General features: G+C 37.6%; 2 protein-coding genes across 5 annotated transcripts; one reads left to right on the top strand and one right to left on the bottom strand.

Moving 5' to 3' along the window:
- The first annotated feature begins 259 nt into the window (after window positions 1-259).
- Window positions 260-10,453, top strand: METTL5 (methyltransferase 5, N6-adenosine). 3 transcript variants are annotated; one of them, XM_079710542.1, is made up of 7 exons: window positions 260-513; window positions 2,607-2,721; window positions 3,104-3,285; window positions 4,081-4,163; window positions 8,270-8,321; window positions 9,880-9,929; window positions 10,353-10,453. In XM_079710542.1, the coding sequence occupies exons 2-7, from the start codon at window positions 2,612-2,614 to the stop codon at window positions 10,389-10,391; spliced, it is 516 nt and encodes a 171-aa protein (XP_079566668.1). In that variant the 5' UTR covers window positions 260-513; window positions 2,607-2,611; the 3' UTR covers window positions 10,392-10,453. The 3 variants fall into 3 exon arrangements, with proteins under 3 accessions (XP_079566668.1, XP_079566667.1, XP_079566666.1); XM_079710541.1 differs by having other exon boundaries at window positions 260-680; window positions 10,353-10,431; XM_079710540.1 differs by having other exon boundaries at window positions 260-680; window positions 9,880-9,980; window positions 10,353-10,399.
- Window positions 10,154-18,304, bottom strand: SSB (small RNA binding exonuclease protection factor La). Of its 2 annotated transcripts, XM_079710538.1 has the most exons (11): window positions 18,230-18,304; window positions 14,966-15,069; window positions 14,701-14,875; window positions 13,945-14,052; window positions 13,750-13,850; window positions 12,583-12,654; window positions 12,213-12,255; window positions 11,612-11,752; window positions 11,139-11,325; window positions 10,894-11,016; window positions 10,154-10,563 (listed from the first exon to the last, which is right to left on the bottom strand). In XM_079710538.1, the coding sequence occupies exons 1-11, from the start codon at window positions 18,293-18,295 to the stop codon at window positions 10,454-10,456; spliced, it is 1,230 nt and encodes a 409-aa protein (XP_079566664.1). In that variant the 5' UTR covers window positions 18,296-18,304; the 3' UTR covers window positions 10,154-10,453. The 2 variants fall into 2 exon arrangements, with proteins under 2 accessions (XP_079566664.1, XP_079566665.1); XM_079710539.1 differs by lacking the exon at window positions 14,966-15,069 and having other exon boundaries at window positions 10,156-10,563; window positions 18,230-18,300.
- Between the last annotated feature and the right edge of the window lie 2,851 nt (window positions 18,305-21,155).

Below are 21,155 nucleotides of genomic sequence, written 5' to 3'. Positions count from 1 at the left end.
CCCACTTCCTTCAAGGATCTGACGGTACTCAAGGAAAGACTAGACGGTAGTGGCCACGCGACAGGTGGCGGGGGCCGGCCCCTGCGGGAAGAGAAAGGCGGGCTTTCCTGCGGGGGCCGACCGCGCCGCTGTGGAGGCGAAGGAAGCGCTCGGCTGCCATCGGAACCCGTGCGCGGGGCCGCGGTTGCAGCTCGGCGTGGGGCCGCTGGATGGCGGACGCGTGTGCGCGTGCGTGACGGCGCTTCCGGTCCCGGGCCAGGCGAGAGCAGCCTGTGGAAGGGTGGAGACGCGGCATGAGGAGACCTCGGCGACTCCAGTCCAGTATCGGTGCGGGGTACCCTGGAGGCGGACCGAAGGCTGGCCGAGGACTCTGCCCACCGCTGGCGCGGGGAGGAGAGCGAGAACCGCCTGAGCCGGGTGTACCTTTCGCGCCCTGCGTTCCCAGCCTGGCCCTCAGCCCGCGGCCCTGAAAAAGGGGCGGGGGATCGGAGTTGGCGGGGAGATCCCGGTGAAGTAGGTTTCTCTGCAGATCCAGCGCCGTTAAACCCTGCGAACGCACACTTTTTAAAACATGAAGAAATTAAGGCTTAAGGAACTAGAGAGTCGCCTGCAACAAGTGGATGGATTCGAAAAGCCCAAGCTCCTTCTAGAACAGTATCCAACCAGGCCGCACATTGCAGGTAGGGCGACAGCTTACCATGCCCTTGTCTCGCAGGTTAGTCCTGTCTACCCACTCCATTGTGAAAATAGAACAGTTATTTGGATACAGAGAAAGTCTAGAGGAATTCTGCTCTAAGATTTCATGTTGCGTTAGAGAGGACTTCCTTGACATTGCCCCTGAAAACATCCCACGCACGAGACACTCTATCGTTTTACTGTTTGTTTTTCTGCATACCCCTCAACACTGTCAGACACTTTTTAATGTGTTTGTTAATCTTATTACACTATTAACTCCTTGAGGGCAAAAATGTGCTGGTCTTGTTCACACAATTCCCAGAGCCTACAAGAGTTCCTGGTACCACTCAGGAGCTCAGTAAATACTTGCTAAATAAGGATCCATTTCCCGGTGTAACGAATTGCCAGTACGAAGATTCCTACGTGCTATACTCTGCCCTAGAAATGAATACTAGAGTTGGTAGTGGAAGGACTGAGTTTTAACAAATCCATAATAGGTGCTATATTAAAGATGAGGATGCATTTCAATTTTAACAAATGATCGGAGAATCAGCAGTGTTGCTTGATGTGAGAGATTGATACTGGAAGTAAAAGAACACAGGAAAAACCATTTATATTTAATAAACATATTACCAAAGTCATTGAGGGAGTCTTAGGAAAATTAATTTGTTGGGAACATCTGCAAGGAGGAGTCCCCCTAACTTCAACATAGTTCTGTTTCTAAGCTGCCAAAGAAAGTCAAGGAAAAAGTATACCTCCACTTAACTCCCAACATATTGTCATAGTTCCAACCAAAAATTGCACAAAATTGTGTCTGAGGTAAGACCAGTTATCTCAATTTAGATAATGATTTCTTTAATGTCTTCTGGCTGCAGGGTTTCTTAGTGGAATCCTTTTTTTTTTTTTTCTTCCAAATAACAATCAGTTGTTTCAAAGCCAGTGTGTAATATACACATGGTTGTGCTAATTCTTTGAGATACTAGCTTCAAAGTCACTAAACCTGCAGCAATAATCAGAACAGCACAGTCAGCCTGACATGTCCCTGTAATTGTGTTTTTGATAAAACCTCTGGATCCTGGGGCATCAGTGATGGCCAGCAGCCCTTGGTGGGTTCAGATATCCACAGGGAGATATCAGTGAAGTTACTCATGCTTAACCTTCAGTATAGCCCCAACCTTCGTGTATTTGAAAGATCCCTTTCTCATCTCAGCAGCTTCTGTTCTGCTTCTCAATAGTTCTTTTATCAGGTCTCATTAGTAGATACATGTGTCTGTAGATCATGAATATATGTGTGTGAATATATGCGTCTAAAGGCTATATTGTGGATGTAGGTCTTTTCCTTTCCCATTCTAGCTTGAACTTACAGTACCTGTGTTATGGTGACAAACTTGCTGCAAAAAAAGTTCTGTTTTAATGTTAATGCTTGTTCAGTATTAGTGGTTCCCAGACTTACAGATTTCAAAGATCAGTAAAATTTCACAATTTTGGAAACTGATATAGGGTTCCCAGGTCTATATTTTGACAAGGAAAGATATTTTTTAAACCTATTTACTCTTACCATCCTTTCATAAAAGTGATATTTCAACATCAAAGAAAAACTGATATATGTATATGTGTATGGCAATGTTTTGAACAGGTTGAGGAAAAATAAAACATTTTGACCTTATTTTTCTCATTTTACCTCAAAGTTTTGTCATTCTTGGCGTTGTCAGCAGAAACTAGTTTGGGGGAACCACTGGTATGTGTTATTATCCTTACTACATACCAAGTTATTATACCTTACTATTTTTTTAATAATCTGGAACACGATTTAGGGGAGGTCTAAATAATGCAAGATAAGAAACTGTTTTACAAAGAGTCATTTGCACAAGTTGGATTTCGTTCATCAACTTGCCTACTTATTCCTTAATATATTTTTTTTTATCATTCAGCATGTATGCTCTATACAATTCATAACACATATGATGACATTGAAAATAAAGTGGTTGCAGATCTAGGATGTGGCTGTGGAGTGCTTAGCATTGGAACTGCAATGCTGGGAGCAGGGTATGTGATCCAGTACATACTATTTGGGTATGGGATGGTTTTAATAAGAAGAGTAAATAAAATCAACTGATTTATATTTATGGGGCTCTATAGTGTGAGATGAGAGGAGCAAGAATCTAATACTGAGTACATTTAGAATGGGCAGAACATCAAAACAAACTAAAAAAAAAAACAATAAAAAACAGTAACAGCAGAAGTCATATGCCCCTCTTTTATATGAACCTGCGTTTCCAACCCCTGACAGTTTGTGAAATCATGCTGTTAAAAGACAACACTCACTGTCACTTGGTCAGTTGGGTTAAAAAGGTACATGGTTTTGGTTTTGTTGTTGTGTTGACTGGGGAGCTTTAAGTAGTAGTCACTTTGTGTTTTATATTTATAGGTTGTGTGTTGGATTTGACATAGATGAAGATGCATTGGAAATATTTAATAGGAATGTAGAAGAGTTTGAGTTAACAAATGTTGACATGGTTCAGTGTGATGTGTGCTCACTATCTAACAGAATACCCAAGTCATTTGATACAGTAATTATGAATCCTCCCTTTGGGACCAAAAATAATAAAGGTTAGTAATAAGAATCATATGTACTGGTGTCTTTGTAGAAAAGCAAGTTTTAAAAACCATTTTCTCATTGATTGTTTGGGTTAAGTGATTTTATCACTGTTCATTAAATAAACCAATCTCTTACCTGTATAGTTATTACAGTTTGAATTTCAGTTTGTTTAATGCATGGCTAGGGAATTGAATTTTTCAATCTTTGTTTTCATAAGTTTGTGCTAAGTGAACAAATTTATCCACTTATTACTTATTCTTCATCTGCTTTCTAGAATGATTTACCTAACCCTTATGAATGAGTATAAATCCTATAAAGGCTTTTATATTTTTAGAACCTCTTTTTAATGGCTCAACATTTGAAGGTTTCAACATGTGTCCATCAGTAACAGTGACTCACTGTGGCTATTTATTTTATGTATTTTGGGGGCAAGGAGGGTAAGAAGTCAGTAAGAAGAGGAATAGACACGCATAGTTTAAAAAGTCCTCCCTCCCCCTGCCCCCACCATTCTGATTACTACTTTGTTCGCTTCTGCCCTCTTTGAAAGTTGTTAATTTGGAATATAATATTAAAATTTTTACTTTAGCCTCATTTAAACGGGACAGTATAATTCTGGTTTTATTCCATCAACCTTAAAAGATATTTAGATATCTTGGTTATTTGTACCCTGTCTTGTTACAGAAAGAATTTGAAATGGCTATTTTGGCGTTTGGAAAAAAATGTTTCTAAATACTTAGTATTCCTTTAATCTTCTATTTTGATAACAGATATATAATGTAAATAGGGGCTTTTTCTACTCTTAACAGGGACAGATATGGCCTTTCTGAAGACTGCTTTGGAAATGGCAAGAACAGCAGTATATTCTTTACACAAATCCTCAACTAGAGAAGTAAGTTCAAATCATCATAATATTCTGTGTCATTTATTTTAAAATTCATGACAGTATTTTAAGGATTTACTGTGAATACTAAATACCAGGGTATCTAATTCTCCTGAACTTTTAAAACATCTGGCACTTAGAAAATAAATTTTCCCTTTAACTAGCTAGCATTTGTGATTAGCTTTATTTTGTCAAAGGTTTGTTCAGGCAGGAGCTGTTAACAGGAGAGTGATTATATAATTCAGGAATAGAGGAGTAGGTGTAACGGTGGTTCCAGTATGTCCTGGTTTGCCTGCGTAAGCCCTGGTTGGTCCGTCCCAGTGTCCTGGTGTGGCCTGGTGTGCATAAGGGAGGCAAGGGCGGCCTGGTTTTTCAGAACACTGAACCTGGGAGGCTAAGCTGATCTGAGTTCAGAACCTACTTCTTCCATTGTTCTTCACTGTCAGCACATAACACAAGGCTGTGTAGGATGTATTCCAGAAAATTGGGGGTCGGGCGGTACCTTTTTTTAGTGTCAGTTTAACATGGTGATCAAGAACACAGACTATAGAGCCAGCCTACCTAGATTCAAATCTGAACTCTGCTGCTTCCCAGCTATCTTATCTTGGTCAAGGTACTTGAGTTCATTTTCGTCACCTACCCTGTACTCGCCTATACTCTTACAGCATGAGGAACTTAGAGCACCTTATACTTCGCAGGGTTGGTGTGAGGATTAAATGAGTTAATATTTATAAAGCACTTAAATAGTGTCTGGCAATTGTCATGTTAGCTGTTATTATTTTAAATCAGACACGTATTAAGAGATTTTTAAGTAGTTTTGTAGGAAAAATATTTTATTTGTATAAATGCAGTGTACTGGAATTCAGTTGGAAACAAATTATGAATATATGGTAATCTAATAACCTTTAAAAATATATAAAATTACATAGCTAAAAATATATACAGGCATACCTTGTTTTATTGCCATTTGCTTTATTGCACTGTGTAGATAATGCATTTTTTACAAATTGAAGGTTTGTGGCAACCCTGCATCAAGCAAGTCTGTCAGCACCATCTTTCCAATAGCATTTGCTCACTTTGTGTCTCTGTGTCATGTTTTGGTAATTCTTGCAGTATTCCCAACTTTTTTATTATATTTGTTATGGTGATCCGTGATCTTTGATATTACTATTGTAATTGTTTTGGCATTGTTTAGCAATAAAGTATTGCACACTTATAGTGTAAACAGAACGTTTATATGCACTGGGAAACAAAAAAATTCAGGTGACTCACTCTGGTGATACTCACTTTATTGCGGTGGTCTGGAACCAAACCTGTAATATCTCCAAGGTATGCCTGTATACTGTTAAACAGTTAGTAGTGGTACCTGCAGGTAAGCAGCAGAACACAACACGACTTTACTGGTAAATAAATCCCCATTCAGTAAGTGAAAACAAACACCAGGAATTATTGGTATCTAAAAAGCCTGTGTTGAGGAGGTCCCCAAGATCATCTTCAGGTTTGATGATTCACAAGGAAGTCTCATAGGACTGAGCATATTCATCATACTCTTGACTGGGATTTATTACAGCTAAAGGATACAGAGCAAAATTAGCAAAGGGAAAGGTGCATTGGTCACAGTCCAGGAGAAACCAGGTGCAAGCTTCCAGAGTTCTCTCCCAGTGAAGTCGTACAGGATGCACTTAATTCTTCCAGCAAAGAAGTTTTGTGACAAGGCATGTGAAATGTTGTCACCCAGGGAAGGTCATTGGAATCTTGGTGCCAAGGGTTTTTATTGGGTACTCATCACATAGGCACCCCCTGCCTGGCACATACCCAAATTCCAGACTCCCAGTAACAAAACAGGTACTCAGCATAAACATTTTACGCACAGTGAGCCACTATTATTAAGGGATGGGGAGTGGAAACTCTCCCAAAATCTAAGTTCCCATACTCTAGCCAAAGGCTAAACTTAACATGTAGACCTTTCTAAGGATAAGCAGTGAGGCCTGCTATGAACTCTTCTGCAGTTTGGCATAACATAAATTTTATATTACTGATATACAGTTCATGCAAACCAAGTAAAATATGCCAATAAAAAGTGCAGTTAAGCAGCAAAGTCTAATTAATTGAATGAATGCCTGTAGTCAAGGAACTCCCATCTTCACCGTTTGGTATTGTCATGTTCCACCACCAGGAGGCAGCAGTATCAGCACTGTCTTGATCCGCTTAATAGAATTTTAAGCAAATATTTACTTAAATCCATTTTTATTTTGGCAGTGTAGAAGTATTTCCATTAGCACAGCAACTAAATAATTTGAGAAATTAATCTGGTGTGTATTGTGCATACTGTGAAGGAGGTTTGATAATGAATGAACTTCTAATACTAAGACAGTCCTTAGTTTATGCTGTAGATATATCTGCTCTAAGCTTTGTGATAATTTTGCTTGTTTTAAGTATTCTATATAACTAGTAACATTGTTATTGAAGCTTACCTCAGACCCGTTAACTGTAGACTGTTGTCTTTTAAAAGTGCTTGGCCCTCGATTCATAATAGAGGTGCATTTTTTTTTTTTTTTTTTTTTTTTTGCAGTACGCGGGCCTCTCACTGTTGTGGCCTCTCCCGTTGCGGAGCACAGGCTCCGGACGCGCAGGCTCAGCGGCCATGGCTCACGGGCCCAGCCGCTCCGCGGCATGTGGGATCTTCCCGGACCGGGGCACGAACCCGTGTCCCCTGCATCTGCAGGCGGACTCTCAACCACTGCACCACCAGGGAAGCCCCTGATAGAATTTTTTGATAGAAATACTTAGGTAAAATATAAGCGTATCTTGGCAGATATGTTAATAATCTGGATGACTCTTACGGCTGTTGCCATATCTTCTTTCATTAGGCATTGTGAGAATTTAGTTCTTGGCTTATAGTTAAAGCAAAGTAGGTAGGCCAGGCACTGTTCTTTCAGTGTTTATCCCAAGCTTACCCCATTTATTCTTTGACATCTCTGCCAGAACCAACCACATTCCATTGTATAATCTAACATCTAAAACCTCTTTCACTAACCTTAGGGCTCAGATAGCAAAGAAATGTCATCATACTTTATTTCTCAAGAATTTACCAAGGATGCTAGGATTCCATTAAATTATAATATTATTTGTATTAAAGTCTATATCCTTATACAGAAATTTTAGATCTCAAAGTAGGGGAAAAAATATGCCCAGAACTGGGATTATTAAATTCAAGAACAGACTACAAGCACAAACATATTGTCAGTATTGTTTATAATGGAAATATTTGAACCTGAAACATAGGGATAATTGAGTATTTTATCAATCAGTTTGAGTACTGTGAACACTACCAACATGAACAAAATGCTTATACCAAATATTGCTATCTCTACTACAGTAGTTCTAGAAAATTATGCATAAAATTTACTTAGGGGATTATGGGCAACTTTTTTTCCATTTTTATTAATGTTGGAGTGTTGTGTATATATTTTAATTCATAAAGCAATTTTTATAACAAATTAGTAATCAAAAATTTTAGGAAGTGGTTCAAAATTCTTAGACCTATAAATAGCTAACATTTAGTACTTGCTCTGTATGCCACCACAGTTCAAAGCACTTTTCACATTCTGCAACAATCTGATGAGATATCATTATCATCCTCATTTAACGGATGAGGGAACTGAGGCACACAAAAAATGCGTAATTTGCTCAGGGTTACATAGCTAATAGAACTTCAGTTCAAATGCAGGCTGTCTGGTTCCAAAAACCATGTCCTTAACCTCTGTACCATACTGCCACTGAATTGCTCATGGACATAGATCTCTGCTGAATGGTTTCTAGGATACCTGTATATATTGATGAAATAATGCTGCAGAAACCATGAGTACATTTACTTTGATGCACTTCTGAAATAATAGCTTTATTACTTGAATTTAATTATGTAATTTGGCTCAGATTATTAAATGGCTTGGTTTCGTATTTTCAAAATATTCATCCAGTTGAAAAAATTTTAAGGGTCTAAATTCTAATGAAATTTTAAAAGCTTGAAAACTTACAATCAAGTATTAGTAAAAAGCAATTTTTAAAAAACTGTTTAAAGATCAGCTCACATTAACATATTATTTTATGTTCAGCATATTCAAAAGAAAGCTGCAGAATGGAAAATCAAGATAGATATTATTGCAGGTAAGATAATTGTTTCTCCTAAACAAATCTCAACCCTAATTACCTACGAAGGCCAACAGGCATTAGCCTAACCAGAATTTTTACATGTGCTGAGAAAAGATATTGTAGAACATGTATTTTAGTGTGACAAAATGTGTGTGGTTGGTAGTGGGTTGAAAACGGAATAAAGGCAGGGTATCAGTGTTTGCCCAAGACTGTCCCAATTTATGCATTTTACTGAAAACTTTTAATGGCACCCAAGTATTTGTTCCTTCCAGGCTCAGACAGAACCTTATAATCATCACAGTGACTTAAAAGCTTGGGCTTAGAGTTTGTCAGGCCTTAGTTTGAAATTCATTCCTGGAAAATACCACCAGATTATGCCTGGATTACCCTTCTATTTCAACTTTCTAATTGTCCCTGGAGTCAAATAACATGAAGCTTTAAATTTTTTTAGTGGGGGATAGAATATCATCATCCACACCATGTAAATCATGTTTGATACATTTTTATTAGTAAACTGAATATTCACAAACATCCAAATGGGAAAAGCATGTAACTAGAAGCTAACTATAATCCAAGTAATTCTGAAAAGCCTGAAGTAAGAGTACAATAAGGGGGAAATTTTTTTACACAATAATAAACTGACTGGATTGGTACTAATAGTGTTAACCACATAACTAGATCTATTGCCTTCATAATAATTAGTAATGTAATGTGTAAAAGTCTGTCTTCCTAGTATATTCAGTATTGTCATTCCTTACCTAGTTTACGGTATTATAATATGCAACATGCAGACCTTAGAACAGTTCCAGTAGTAGCATACCAAGCCAGAGCCTTGCTACCCCAAGTGTGGTCCTCAAATGTGGACCATCAGCATTGACATCCCTTGGGAGCTTGTCAGACTTGAAGAATTTCAGGCTGCACCCAGACCTACTGAATTATAATCTGCATTTGAACAGGATTTGATTTGATTTGAAGGTGATTTGATTGCACATTAAAAGTTGAAAGCTGTGATTTAGAGAGTTAGAATTCGTTGCAAAATATGAAGCATAGGTAGGTAGACTTACTGCCATCCCTCTAAAGTTGATCAGTACTAAGTTTTGAGAACCTACATTATCCTTTAGAAGAAAAGAATATGAAAAGTGGTTTTTCATTTGAGAGCTCAGTAGGAAAATAATTAGTTACTTATCACCATTACTAAAATCCAAACCGGAAATTTAAAAAATAAGCATGGTTGTTATGCAATTGGTAGCTATAGATTATTTAGGAAATTAAAAATAGGAAGATACTATCATATTTTCATAGGATATACTTTTTTTGTCCACTTGTTAACCTTCTATACTCTTCCCCATAATCTCAAAGTTTGATATAAATGACCAAAACAAATGCCAGGCTCAGTTTGCCATGGCTTATTGTGGGGATATATCAAATCAGTCCTGGATAAATTAAGTGACAGCTCTGAAATGTTTGGCTTATCAGCATTTAGTACTTCCTTAATTTTTTTTTTTTTTTTAAGTCAAGGGCGGTAAATGTTTGGAAGTATAATTTTTACCCTTAGGTGGCTTTTGTTTTGTAGAGCTACGATATGACCTGCCGGCATCATACAAGTTTCATAAAAGAAAATCAGTAAGTCTCTTGATTCTGGTTTATCTACATTCAGTACTGAAAAACTTCACAGTAAGTAATTATTTCTAATGTTATCAAGTTGTTTGAGTGAATACAGAAAGCCAGCCTAGAAGATAAATACTTAACTCTGGGATGGGCCTATAACCACTACAGCCAATATGCTGGTTTAAGATAAATTCTCAAATACTTTGGGCACAAAAATAAAAAATAAACTAATTTTATTTTTATGCAGTATACATTTTATTACTTTGTACTAATACATTCTCATATTACAAAGGCAATTTAGTGTTAGAATGTTTCTTTTGATATTTGAATAATCTGAAAGAACACAAACAGAATTATACATAAAAAAATACTCATTTTGGTAACAATAACAACAAAAAAAGACAAGTTAAACAACAAAAAAATTTTCCTTTCTTACAGGTGGACATTGAAGTGGACCTAATTCGGTTTTCTTTTTAAAAGCCTCCAAAGACAAAAGCAGCTTAAAATCTAATTAAAATGAATAAAAAATGTTTACTAAATTACTGGTCTCCGGCACCATTTTCTGTTTTCTGTTGTTTTGATGCAGATTCTTCTTGGTCTGTTTCTTCTCTTGCTCTTTTTACTGCTTTACTTCTCTTACTCTTTTTACCTATACAATGACAATTAATTTTCGTTAAGTTCACTGTAAGCATTACTCTATTTTAATACTGAGCATAACTATAAAAAATAATTGTTTAAACAGATTAGCAACAACTTTCCTACACCAATGAGAAAAGGCTTTTCCTTTAGTACGGACCTGGCTCTCTAAACTTAGCTTCCCAACATCTTTGTTTTCCACATGTAAAATAGCATAACCAGGGTCAATCACAATCTGAGAACATCACTTACACAGAAGTTGTAAAACCACATTGCTGTTCTCTCCCACAAATAATTTCTCATCAAAGTACCAAAGGACTTAAAATTACTAGAAAAAACTCACCATTTTCATCATGTTCATCATCACTATCAAATTTAGTTTTCTTGCCCTGAAACTGTACTTTTCCTTTAGCAGACCCAATCTGGGCAGCTTTATTTCCCTTTCCTTTTCCTTTAAATCTGCGACCTGGAGAGACAAAATTGAGAAATCCGTAATGTTTTAAACCTCTTGTCAATGTCTTTTACCACCAATTAAAATTTTTACCCAAGCAAATGAGTTAAATGTCAAAGAAAATCAGAATTAATGACCTTTTGACTTCCATTTGTTTAGGGATTCTTGTTGATCTTCTATTATTTTTTTCAATGCTTCTTTTTCCACATCTCCTTCTAGTACTTCCCAGGTGACCTCTTTGTTCATTAATTGTAGGTTACCATTATTTGCGTCTTTTGCTTTATCCAGTGCTTCCTTAGCTTTTTCTTTAAACAGAATTATTCCCTACACCAAAGACAGAAAACAAAGGCCAGGGAATTTTACTGAACATCAGGAAGTTATTAAAAAACTTGAAGTCACTAATTCCACCAGTTATTTATAGCACAATTCAGAAAATATCAGACATCACATCCAGTTACAGCAATAATAAAACAAAGTAAATGACCAAGTAGAAACTTTTCATAAACATACTAACAAAAAACTGCTTTCTTCTACTAATGTCATCTTCTAAAAGATAAGTTTCTATGAATTTTTAAACTGCGTGGTAAAAAGCATATGAATATTTCCAAACCTCTTTGGCTCCTCTGACAAAGTCTATCCATTTTATTTCACCATGATTTGAGAAAAGGATATGCAAATCTTCTCTACAGGTCTGATCATCTAAGTCCCCCGAGAATTTCAGCAAGCAGCCAATCTTTTCTTCTAGAGATTTCTATAAAAATATATAAGGTGATAAAAGTTTCTTAAAAGCAACCACAAACCAGAAATGGCATATACCTACCTACCTACCTACCTATCTCTCTCTCTCTCTCTCTCTCTCTCTCTCTCTCTCTCTCTCTCTATATATATATATATATATATATATATATATGGAATAAACTAGAAACTAAAATGCTATTTTGAAGTAGTATAAGTTTAAATAAGTAGTTGGTGCATTTTCCTTTATCATCGTTTGTTCTACAATGGCTTCTGATTTTAACTTATTTAACTTCTCCAGCAAATAATAGTTATTATATAAATCTTACTGCGCTGGATAAGTAATAATTTTAGGCAATATTTGGCTAGTACTTCAGTGCTGACAACTGTAGACTTACTTACATATGTTCTTTAAAAAGTCCCCAGGTTTATTATCCTAAATTTGAATTACAGATTTCTTAGTAATATATACGTACCATTTCAGCATTTTCTGCTAACTTTGGTTTTTCTTCTTGGTCTCTATAAGTAAAAATATCATTAGAACGTTTCCATTTACTTCATGTATGAGAAAAATTAAACCCTGATAAAGTTAACCTTAAGCATGATGACTAAACTACTTAATAACCAAAGCCAGTCCTTAGGCTTTCTGACTGTCTGATGCTAGAGTGCAACACAATGTGGCCCCAAGAGTATCAAGGCAGCTTAAGACCTCAATGTTTCATTAGCAAAAGAAAGGCCTACTGTACTCATTTCAGAGCTCATCATCAGCCTCAGTTCCCAGGACCATAACTTTACCTGTCAAAGCTTTAAGGAACTAAAATGTTATGATTAGCTCAACATACTTACTGTTTAGCTCGTAATTTAGCTTCAATTTTATTTTGCTTTCTTTCTTCATTTTTTTTTGCAAAGTAATCTTCCCTGAAGGACACAAAATATAAAGGCTAAGTTCATGAGAACAAAGAGGACTGCAAATTATATTGAATGATTTAAGACATCACACAGGAATGAATGTTACATTCTCTATCAACAAAATTACCTATAAGTTCAAAATACATTAAGGAAGTTACTCTTATTTTTTAAAATAACAGCTTTACTAAGAAAGAATTCACATGCCATAAAATTCATTCTTTCAAAGCATATAATTCAATGACTTTTAGTATATTAAGAATTGTACAACAATCATCACTACTAATGAATTTCAGAACATTTTCATCACCACAAAAAAGAAACCCTATATTCGCTAAGAATCTCATGCTGATTTTCATTTTTCACGTATAGAAAAAAGAAAGTATACCAAAAGTTATGCAACTACTTTGCTTCATAGTTTTTTAGTGTTAATTTCACAAAAGCAAAAATTCTGAAATCCCTGAGACCCAAGAATAAGAGCAATTATGAAAATCACAAGTTAAAAAGTCTGAGAGTTTAACACTGACAGCATGATTTATCACTGTGCATCTCTAAGTCCATCAGGTTTAGTACATAGCATTTAGAAGACTGCAATGCAAAAGGGGATTAAGGCCCTACAACCATATCATGAAAATGTCCTGGTTTGTCCTAATTTTTAGACACACACACAGGTGCGCACACACACACACCAAGAATGTGATTCAAATCTCTATTAAATAATCCTTTGTACTGTATAAAAATACAGGCATATACAGATTACAAGAAGAATAGATTAAAAAATTGTACAGTGATTTATTCTCTAACCACACCAAAAGCTCAGGTTTTAGCATCAAGCTTAACTATAAGTTTCACATGCAAAGTAAGTACTAAAACTTAACCTCCCTTATTAGTTGCTTGAAAAGGTCCTAACACTTCCTTACAGTCTCAAAGGACTAGTAGTTCCAGTGAGCAAACTTCAAGCATTTCTCAAAGGATGCCTAAGGATACTAAAAATACTGGTCTTACTGTAGGGAATGTTATTCTATACTCCTTACCCCAGTGTGTCAATTCCAGACAACTAAGTGGCCAAAAAAAAAAAAAAAAAAAAAAATCAGCAAGTTGACTTACTTGAAAAGTATTAGCAGGTCTGTGTCTTTGTACTTCTGGCCAGGGGTCTCGACAAACTTCTTAGCAGATTCAATGGTATCAAATACAGCAAATATAGATCCCTATTAAAAGTGGAAGAAAAGTTGGGTTTTTTTTTAAAGTTACATCCCAAGTATTTTTCTACTAGAAAAAGTCTGTTACATCATACAACCATACCTTAAATGCTTTGTGCAATGTTCTTCTCATTTGAATATTTAGTACCTGACCTTTATCTTCCAACCATTCTTTTATGTCATCAAGGGTTGCATCAACTGGGAAGCCTTTCTGTGAAGAGTAGGAAGGAATGTACAAATGACAACTCAAGTAAACGATTTGTCAGAAATTCTGATTTACTGTGTCTTGAAATGAAGTGAGGATATATGTCTCTCTTTCTCTGTCTCTTAAATGTTTAATAGCTCTGGTTAAGAGCCACTGTTGACCAGTGCAATAGAAGTGACTCGTTTATCTGGGATTCACTTCAAAATAATCCAGATAGGCCAAAGATAAAACAAGATTAATCATGTTAGTGACTGTTGAAGTTGGATAATGGTACATTATATATTCAATCTACTTCTGTATGTCTGAATTTTTGCAGAATAAAAAAATCTGTTTAAAAATTAATGTGCTAAAGAAAACAGCTAACAAGTTTAGCTGTTGATAAGAACAGTTGATGTGCACTGGGTACTTAAAATATGTATGTCAAAGATTTTGTCCAATGTTATATGGGTTTTTTCATTTAATTCTCACAACAGTTCTATAAGGTAAAAAATATTATCCCCATTTATGAAGATAAGGCTTACAGAAGCTAAGAATATTGCCCAAGGATATACAGTAAGTGGTGAAGCTATGATTCCTGAGCCCTTATTCTTACCCACCCTATGTGCTTTCTAAATAAATTTAAGATATAATTAAATGCATTAAAGGCCCACTTACAATATAAACAGATCTGTTTTTTACATCATTTTTATACTCATCAGTCACTTCAGGGAGGGGTTTGCTTGGAGATCTTCTAATTTTAGTTTTATCTTCACTTATTTCCATAAGTTCCGCCTTTGATTTGCTCAATGCTTCTACTATTACATTAAAGTCTGTTGTTAGACGGTTTAACCTGCAAAAGAAAATATATAAAAGCATTGTAAAACTTAATAGTAGCACTTGCTGTTAGCAGAAAATCTTATAATTTAAAAAAGGTTTTTACCTATTAAATTTTATCATTATCTCCAAAGGTACCCAGCCTTCATCCAGTTTGATCTGTTCCTTTAAAAATTTGTCACGTGGCAAATTGAAGTCACCAAAATAATACTGCAAGATAATTACAGTACATTGCAGAGCACTGTGTAATACTGAGTTTTAAAAATTACCATTACATCACCAAGTTCTAGTCTTTAAAAACACATGTCAACACTTAACTGGTGGGACTTCCCTGGTGGTCAGTGGGGAAGACTCCATGCTCCCCATGCAGGGGCCCAGGTTCGATCCCTGGTCGGGGAACTAGATCCCACAGGCATGCCACAACTGAGAAGTCCCCATGCCACAACTAAGACCCGGCACAGCGAAAATAAATAAATATTAAAAAAAAAAAAACTTGCAATAAACATTTTCTCTTAAATACACTGTAATATTTATAATACATATTAACAGAAAGATAAAACTAAAAATAATTATTTAAACAATATAATTAGCAGATGTGACAATAGATTAGAAAGCCTTAAAACAAAAACATATTTAAGGATTTGGTATATGAAAAGCCTCTTATTTCAAGTCAGTGTGGAAAGAATAGATTGTTAAATTTAAGAAACTAGAATAATCTGATTAATCACTCTAATTTTTAAAAAATTAGAAAAATTTAAAAGTTAAAAAATTAGGTAAGCTGGGACGAAGTGAGAGTGGCATGGACATATATACACTACCAAATGTAAAATAGCTAGTGAGAAGCAGCCACCTAGCACAGGGAGATCAGCTCGGTGCTTTGTGACCACCTAGAGGGGTGGGATAGGGAGGGTGGGAGGGAGACGCAAGAGGGAGGGGATATGGGGATATATGTGTATGTATAGCTGATTCACTTTGTTATAAAGCAGAAACTAACACACCACTGTAAAGCAATTATACTCCAATAAATATGTTAAAAAAAATTAGGTGAGTGTTTACCTAATTTAAGCACAGAGGCACTCTTCCTTAGTATAAAAATAAAAAAGTATACATGAAAAGACCCAGGTGACTACTTGGAATGCCAAAAGTAGCATAAAAAGTAAAAGACAAACAAAAGCTTATTAATACTTCTTATAAATCAACGAAGAAGAAAAAAAACCTCTGAAAACCCTAATAGAAAAAATGAGTAAAGGACACTTTTGTTTTGGCCTCACCACACTGCATGCGGGATCTTAGTTCCCCAACCAGGGATGAAACCCGTGCCCCCTGCATTGGAAGCATGGAGTCTTAACCACTTGTCTGCCAGGGAAGTCCCAATAAAGGACATTTTTTTTTAATTATTAAAAATAAAAATGTACTATAAACATTAAAAAGTTCAAGCTCACTATTAACCAAATAAATGCAATTTAAAGCAATGAAAAGCATTTAGCCAAAACTCTAAAGACAAGAATACCCAGTATTGGCCTGAACACAGAGAAATGGTCATGCATGTAGAGATGTTAACTGGCAGTATGTATCAAAAATCAAAAGTTCTGGGGGGCTTCCCTGGTGGTGTAGTGGTTGACAGTCTGCCTGCCGATGCAGGGGACACGGATTCGTGCCCCGGTCCGGGAAGATCCCACATGCCGCGGAGCGGCTAGGCCCATGAGCCATGGCCGCTGAGGCTGAGCCTGCGTGTCCGGAGCCTGTGCTCCGCAACAGGAGAGGCCGCAACAGTGAGAGGCCCGCGTACCTCAAAAAAAAAATCAAAAGTTCTAAAAAAACGTGTATAACCCTTGAGGCAGTACATCTCCCTCTAGGAATTTTATCTTAGAGAAATCAATAAACATGTTTAGTAACATTTATATATAAAGATATTCATCATAGGGCTTCCCTGGTGGCGCAGTGGTTGAGAGTCCGCCTGCCGATGCAGGGGACACGGGTTCGTGCCCCAGTCCGGGAGGATCCCACATGCCGCGGAGCGGCTAGGCCCGTGAGCCATGGCCGCTGAGCCTGCGCGTCTGGAGCCTGTGCTCCGCAACGGGAGAGGCCACAACAGTGAGAGGCCTGCGCACCGCAAAAAAAAAAAAAAAAGATATTCATCATGGAACTACTACAGCTAAAAAACTGGATATGTCCTACATATCAAATAGGGGATGATGTAAATTACTGATGATACAAAACTACTCCCCCATAATGCGTCCTATGTTTGGTGGGGGGAACAGGGAAAAAATTATGTTACTGTGAGCACTGACCAATTTGTGTAAAGGTATTTATCAGGCTTTTAACCTTGATTACCTCAAGAGGGTGAGATTTGAGAGGTGGCAGGTTGTGGGACATTATTAACTTTCTCTATATACAGTTTTCTTCACAATTATAAAGAAATTAATTTTAAAAAAGCTGTAACACAGGAAATTTAAAATAACAGAGAAGTGCAACTTTAAAAAAGTTCTGAGAGTTGCAAAAAACACCAAACAATATGATCTGAAGTTCCTCATTAAGAATATAAACATAAATTAAGAGATAATTTCCCATGTAGCCATTACTGATACTGTAAAGCATCAACTTAAATACAATACCTAAATTCAAAAAAAATGTTAAGAGAAAACAGATACTCTTAAAAGTTACAATGGCTGGGACTTCCCTGGTAGTCCAGTGGTTAAGACTTCATCTTTCAATGTAGGGGCTGCAGGTTCCAGCTAAGATCCCACATGCCTCACAGCCAAAAAACCAAAACATAAAACAGAATATTGTAACAAATTCAATATAGACTTTAAAAATGGTCACATCAAAAACAAACAAACAAACAAAAAAAAAACACCACCAAAAAAAGAAAAACCCAAAGAACAAAAAAACACCTTTAAAAAGTTAAAATGGCTGAGAACACCTAATTTGGCAGGAAAAACTACTAGGACCTGCAAGAATAATGTGCTATTTAACAGGGAAGGTATTTTACAAAGGATTTTAAAAATTATTTTACTATGTGCTAGGCACTATTCCAAATGTTTTACATTTTGTGAACTAATGTAATCCTCACAACCACCTTATGAGGAGGGTACACTATTATCCTCGCTTTACAGACTAGGAGAAAAAAGTTAACTAACACCATAGTGTTACCTTTTGAAATGTCTTTGTTCTTGAGTTTCAGAATTAGGCTCCACCAATATAAAACTGTATACTACTGTATGTTTATCTAACTCCAAGAATCAAAGACAAACCAAAAGTTCAATAGGTCAATATACTGAAATGAAATGGTCTATCTGTATTTGTTTTGAGGCCCTAAATTTCCTCTCAAAGAGCCTGGTTTTGCAGTGTAATACCACAGGAATCATACCTCGATTTGATGACAGATTTTGGCCTCCAGAGCAGCCATTTTTTCATTATCACCATTTTCTGCCATTCTGGCTATCTGTAACATTTCCCAAATTGGCATAAAAAAGTTATTTACTTTTTACGTAAAACTCAAGACCATTAAAAGGATGTTCTAAAATTATCAATATCCCACTGTTTTCCTAAAAATCAGTAATTTTTAATTTCATGGGTTCAATTTCTCTACTCAATTCTCAAATTTCAACAAAAGAAAACTTTGAAATTAGTGATGAAAAACTATGGATAATCCACACCCCTTCCAGTAGATCACTGTTCCATCTTCTATAACAAAGTGAGTGGTTATCTTCATTTAGCTGATCTAGAAAGCTCTGAGGGAAAAAACTCCATTCAACCACTTACCAATCATTAACCAGGTTTAAGATCATCACCTGTCAGTATATTACCATGGATCTCAGTCTTGTTTGGTGTGGGCCGAATTTCGTTTAAAAGTAGTCATAGCTGACTTACCAAAAACTTGTTATCAACAAGATTATGTATCAAAACTTTAAGGTAAAAAAAATTCAAACACTACATACAGTCAGGGTTAGATTAAATAAATGCTAATGATAAGGAACATATGAAAATGATCATTTGAGAACCTGAGGACACTAAAACAACACTAAACTGGGCGTATGCCTACTAATTTACTAATATATTGGTTAACCTTACAGCCAGTTTCCTGTTTCACATCCCTGACAATAGCATGTAGGAAAAAAATGAAGCTGTGAAGTTGGTTTGCTAGGGATAACAAAGTCTCCTGACTTCAAATTACTTCCTTCTAGTGCTCCATTAAAACCATCCAAACACCGTGTACAACAGTATATTTAGAAGAATTCATCAAGGATATCTGCCATTAATTAACTCTAGCGATGAACTATGACTGGTACACTTCTTGGAGGCATGGCTTTACAATTTGTAATTGCTATGCAATACAACCTGGAGGCACACTGGAAGCTCTCCTATGGTGCAACATCTCACTACAAAATTTGGCCAATCTTACGCATTGGTTGTCGATCATAATTCCTAAGCTATTACTGTGATCTAGGGCGCCCTATAAAAACAAAGGGTGAGATAAAAGACCTATTTAGTCCCTGTAAGACTTCTTTGGCCTACCCAATTTTGGAACTTCGTTTCATGAGATACTTTCTCAGAATGTACATACAACTAGAAGTGAAATATTACCCTCACTTTCCAATTTCGCTCAGAAGCCTTGATGTGAGTGAATGAGGACCATTAAAACCCAAGAGAGTGACGCCAGGGGAACACCTGCGGCCCCGATTCCCCGGCCTCCAATCTGTCCCACACGATCCAAGGAACCCTTCGGCGTTTAACCCACGTCTACCTCTCCAGAAACTTACACAGCCGGACAGAAACATCCGCTTTCGGCGACACTGGAAAGCGGTGGCGGTACGAAACCTTAAAGACGCAGTGGGGATGCAGGCAGCCTGGGTCCAAAGAGCCCGTCCCAAAGCAACACCTCGGTCGCCTGGGCCCCAACCACGTGCGGGGGAACCCTAGCTCCTGCGAGGAACGCAGAGGCCGGCTCCCCACCTCGCGGCTGCCCGTGCCCCTCACTCCCCAGCCCAGCGCGCCGCCTCCGGCTGCGGCCCACGAGGCGCTAGCCCCGAACGCGAGGAAGGCGAGGAAGGCGAGGAGCGCACGCAACCAGCGTGAGGCAGCAATGAAAGGGAACGCGCCGTCGCGCACCACGCAAAGCAGACCCTTTTGTACCTTCTTCTTTTTAGCCACCTGGAGTTGCTCACCTTTAAGTTCCCGGTCCCACAGAGACGCGCCACAGGGTCACTAACAGCGACAGCAACGTCTCCTATTCCTAGCGCCGCCGGCTTGCCCAACGCGCCTAAAGAAGATGGGGGTTGTCCCGGCAGCCCTTGCGGCCATGGTGGGCGGGGCTTCGGGAGGGCCCGAGCCGGCTCCGCGCTCTGAGCATGCGCCGCGGCCGCGGGCTCCCAAGGCCGGAGAAGTCCCGGCCTCAGTTCGAGGAGTTTGGGTTAAAATGGCCAGCGGGACCTTGGAGGGTATTAGGTTAAATATTTATTTTTAAGTATTCTGGATAGAACTTGTATTTCCAGCCCTTCCTTAGGCTGTCCATTCACATGAAGTGGTTGACTTTTTTTTCAGATTATACTTTTTAAAAAATTGTTTTAATTATCCGTAATAGTTCCCCCTCAAAAAAATGACAAGTAAAATTTTTAAAAAATGAAAAATTCATGGAATCTTAGAGTTGAGAAAACAGTACAGTAGAGCGTTTAAGAGCTGGAACTCTGAGGACTTCCCTGGCGGTCCAGTGGTTAAGACTCCGCGCTCCCACTGCAGGGGGCACGCGGTTGGATCCCTGGTCCAGGTAAGATCCCGCACGATGCGCAGCCCCGTCAAAAAAAAAAGAGCTGGAATTCTGAAACCAGACTGCCAGCATTCAAATAACGGCTGTCCAGTTTACAGGCTGTGTGATCTTGGGCAAGTTACTCAACTTCTCTGTCCCTCACATGTGAAATTGGGCCAATGCTAAATATCTTATACCTCGTACCGTTGTCGTGGGCATTAAATGTGATACAACATATGTACCTTGCTGGGAACTGTGCATGGCATATAGGAAGAGGAGCAGCATATATTAATTTAAAACCAACAAAGAACGTCATTTAAAAAAACTGAAAGGCCATCTAGTGCAGAAGCCTGTTGGTCTGCTAGAGCCTTCTTTTTTTTTTTTTTTAATCTTAGTTCCCCAACCGGGGATTGAATCCCGGGCCAACGGCAGTGAAAGCACGGAGTCCTAACCACTGGACCGCCAGGGAATTCCCAAGAGCCCTTGTCTATTAGTATACTTTTTGCACAATAGTTTTAATCACTTAAAGGAGATTTTTCTTGTGGTGAGG

The sequence above is a fragment of the Hyperoodon ampullatus genome (assembly GCF_949752795.1).
Source record: "Hyperoodon ampullatus genome assembly, chromosome: 8".
NCBI lineage: Eukaryota > Metazoa > Chordata > Mammalia > Artiodactyla > Ziphiidae > Hyperoodon > Hyperoodon ampullatus.
Note: the sequence above shows the minus strand (reverse complement) of the source record. Positions and strands in the feature narration are given on the sequence as shown.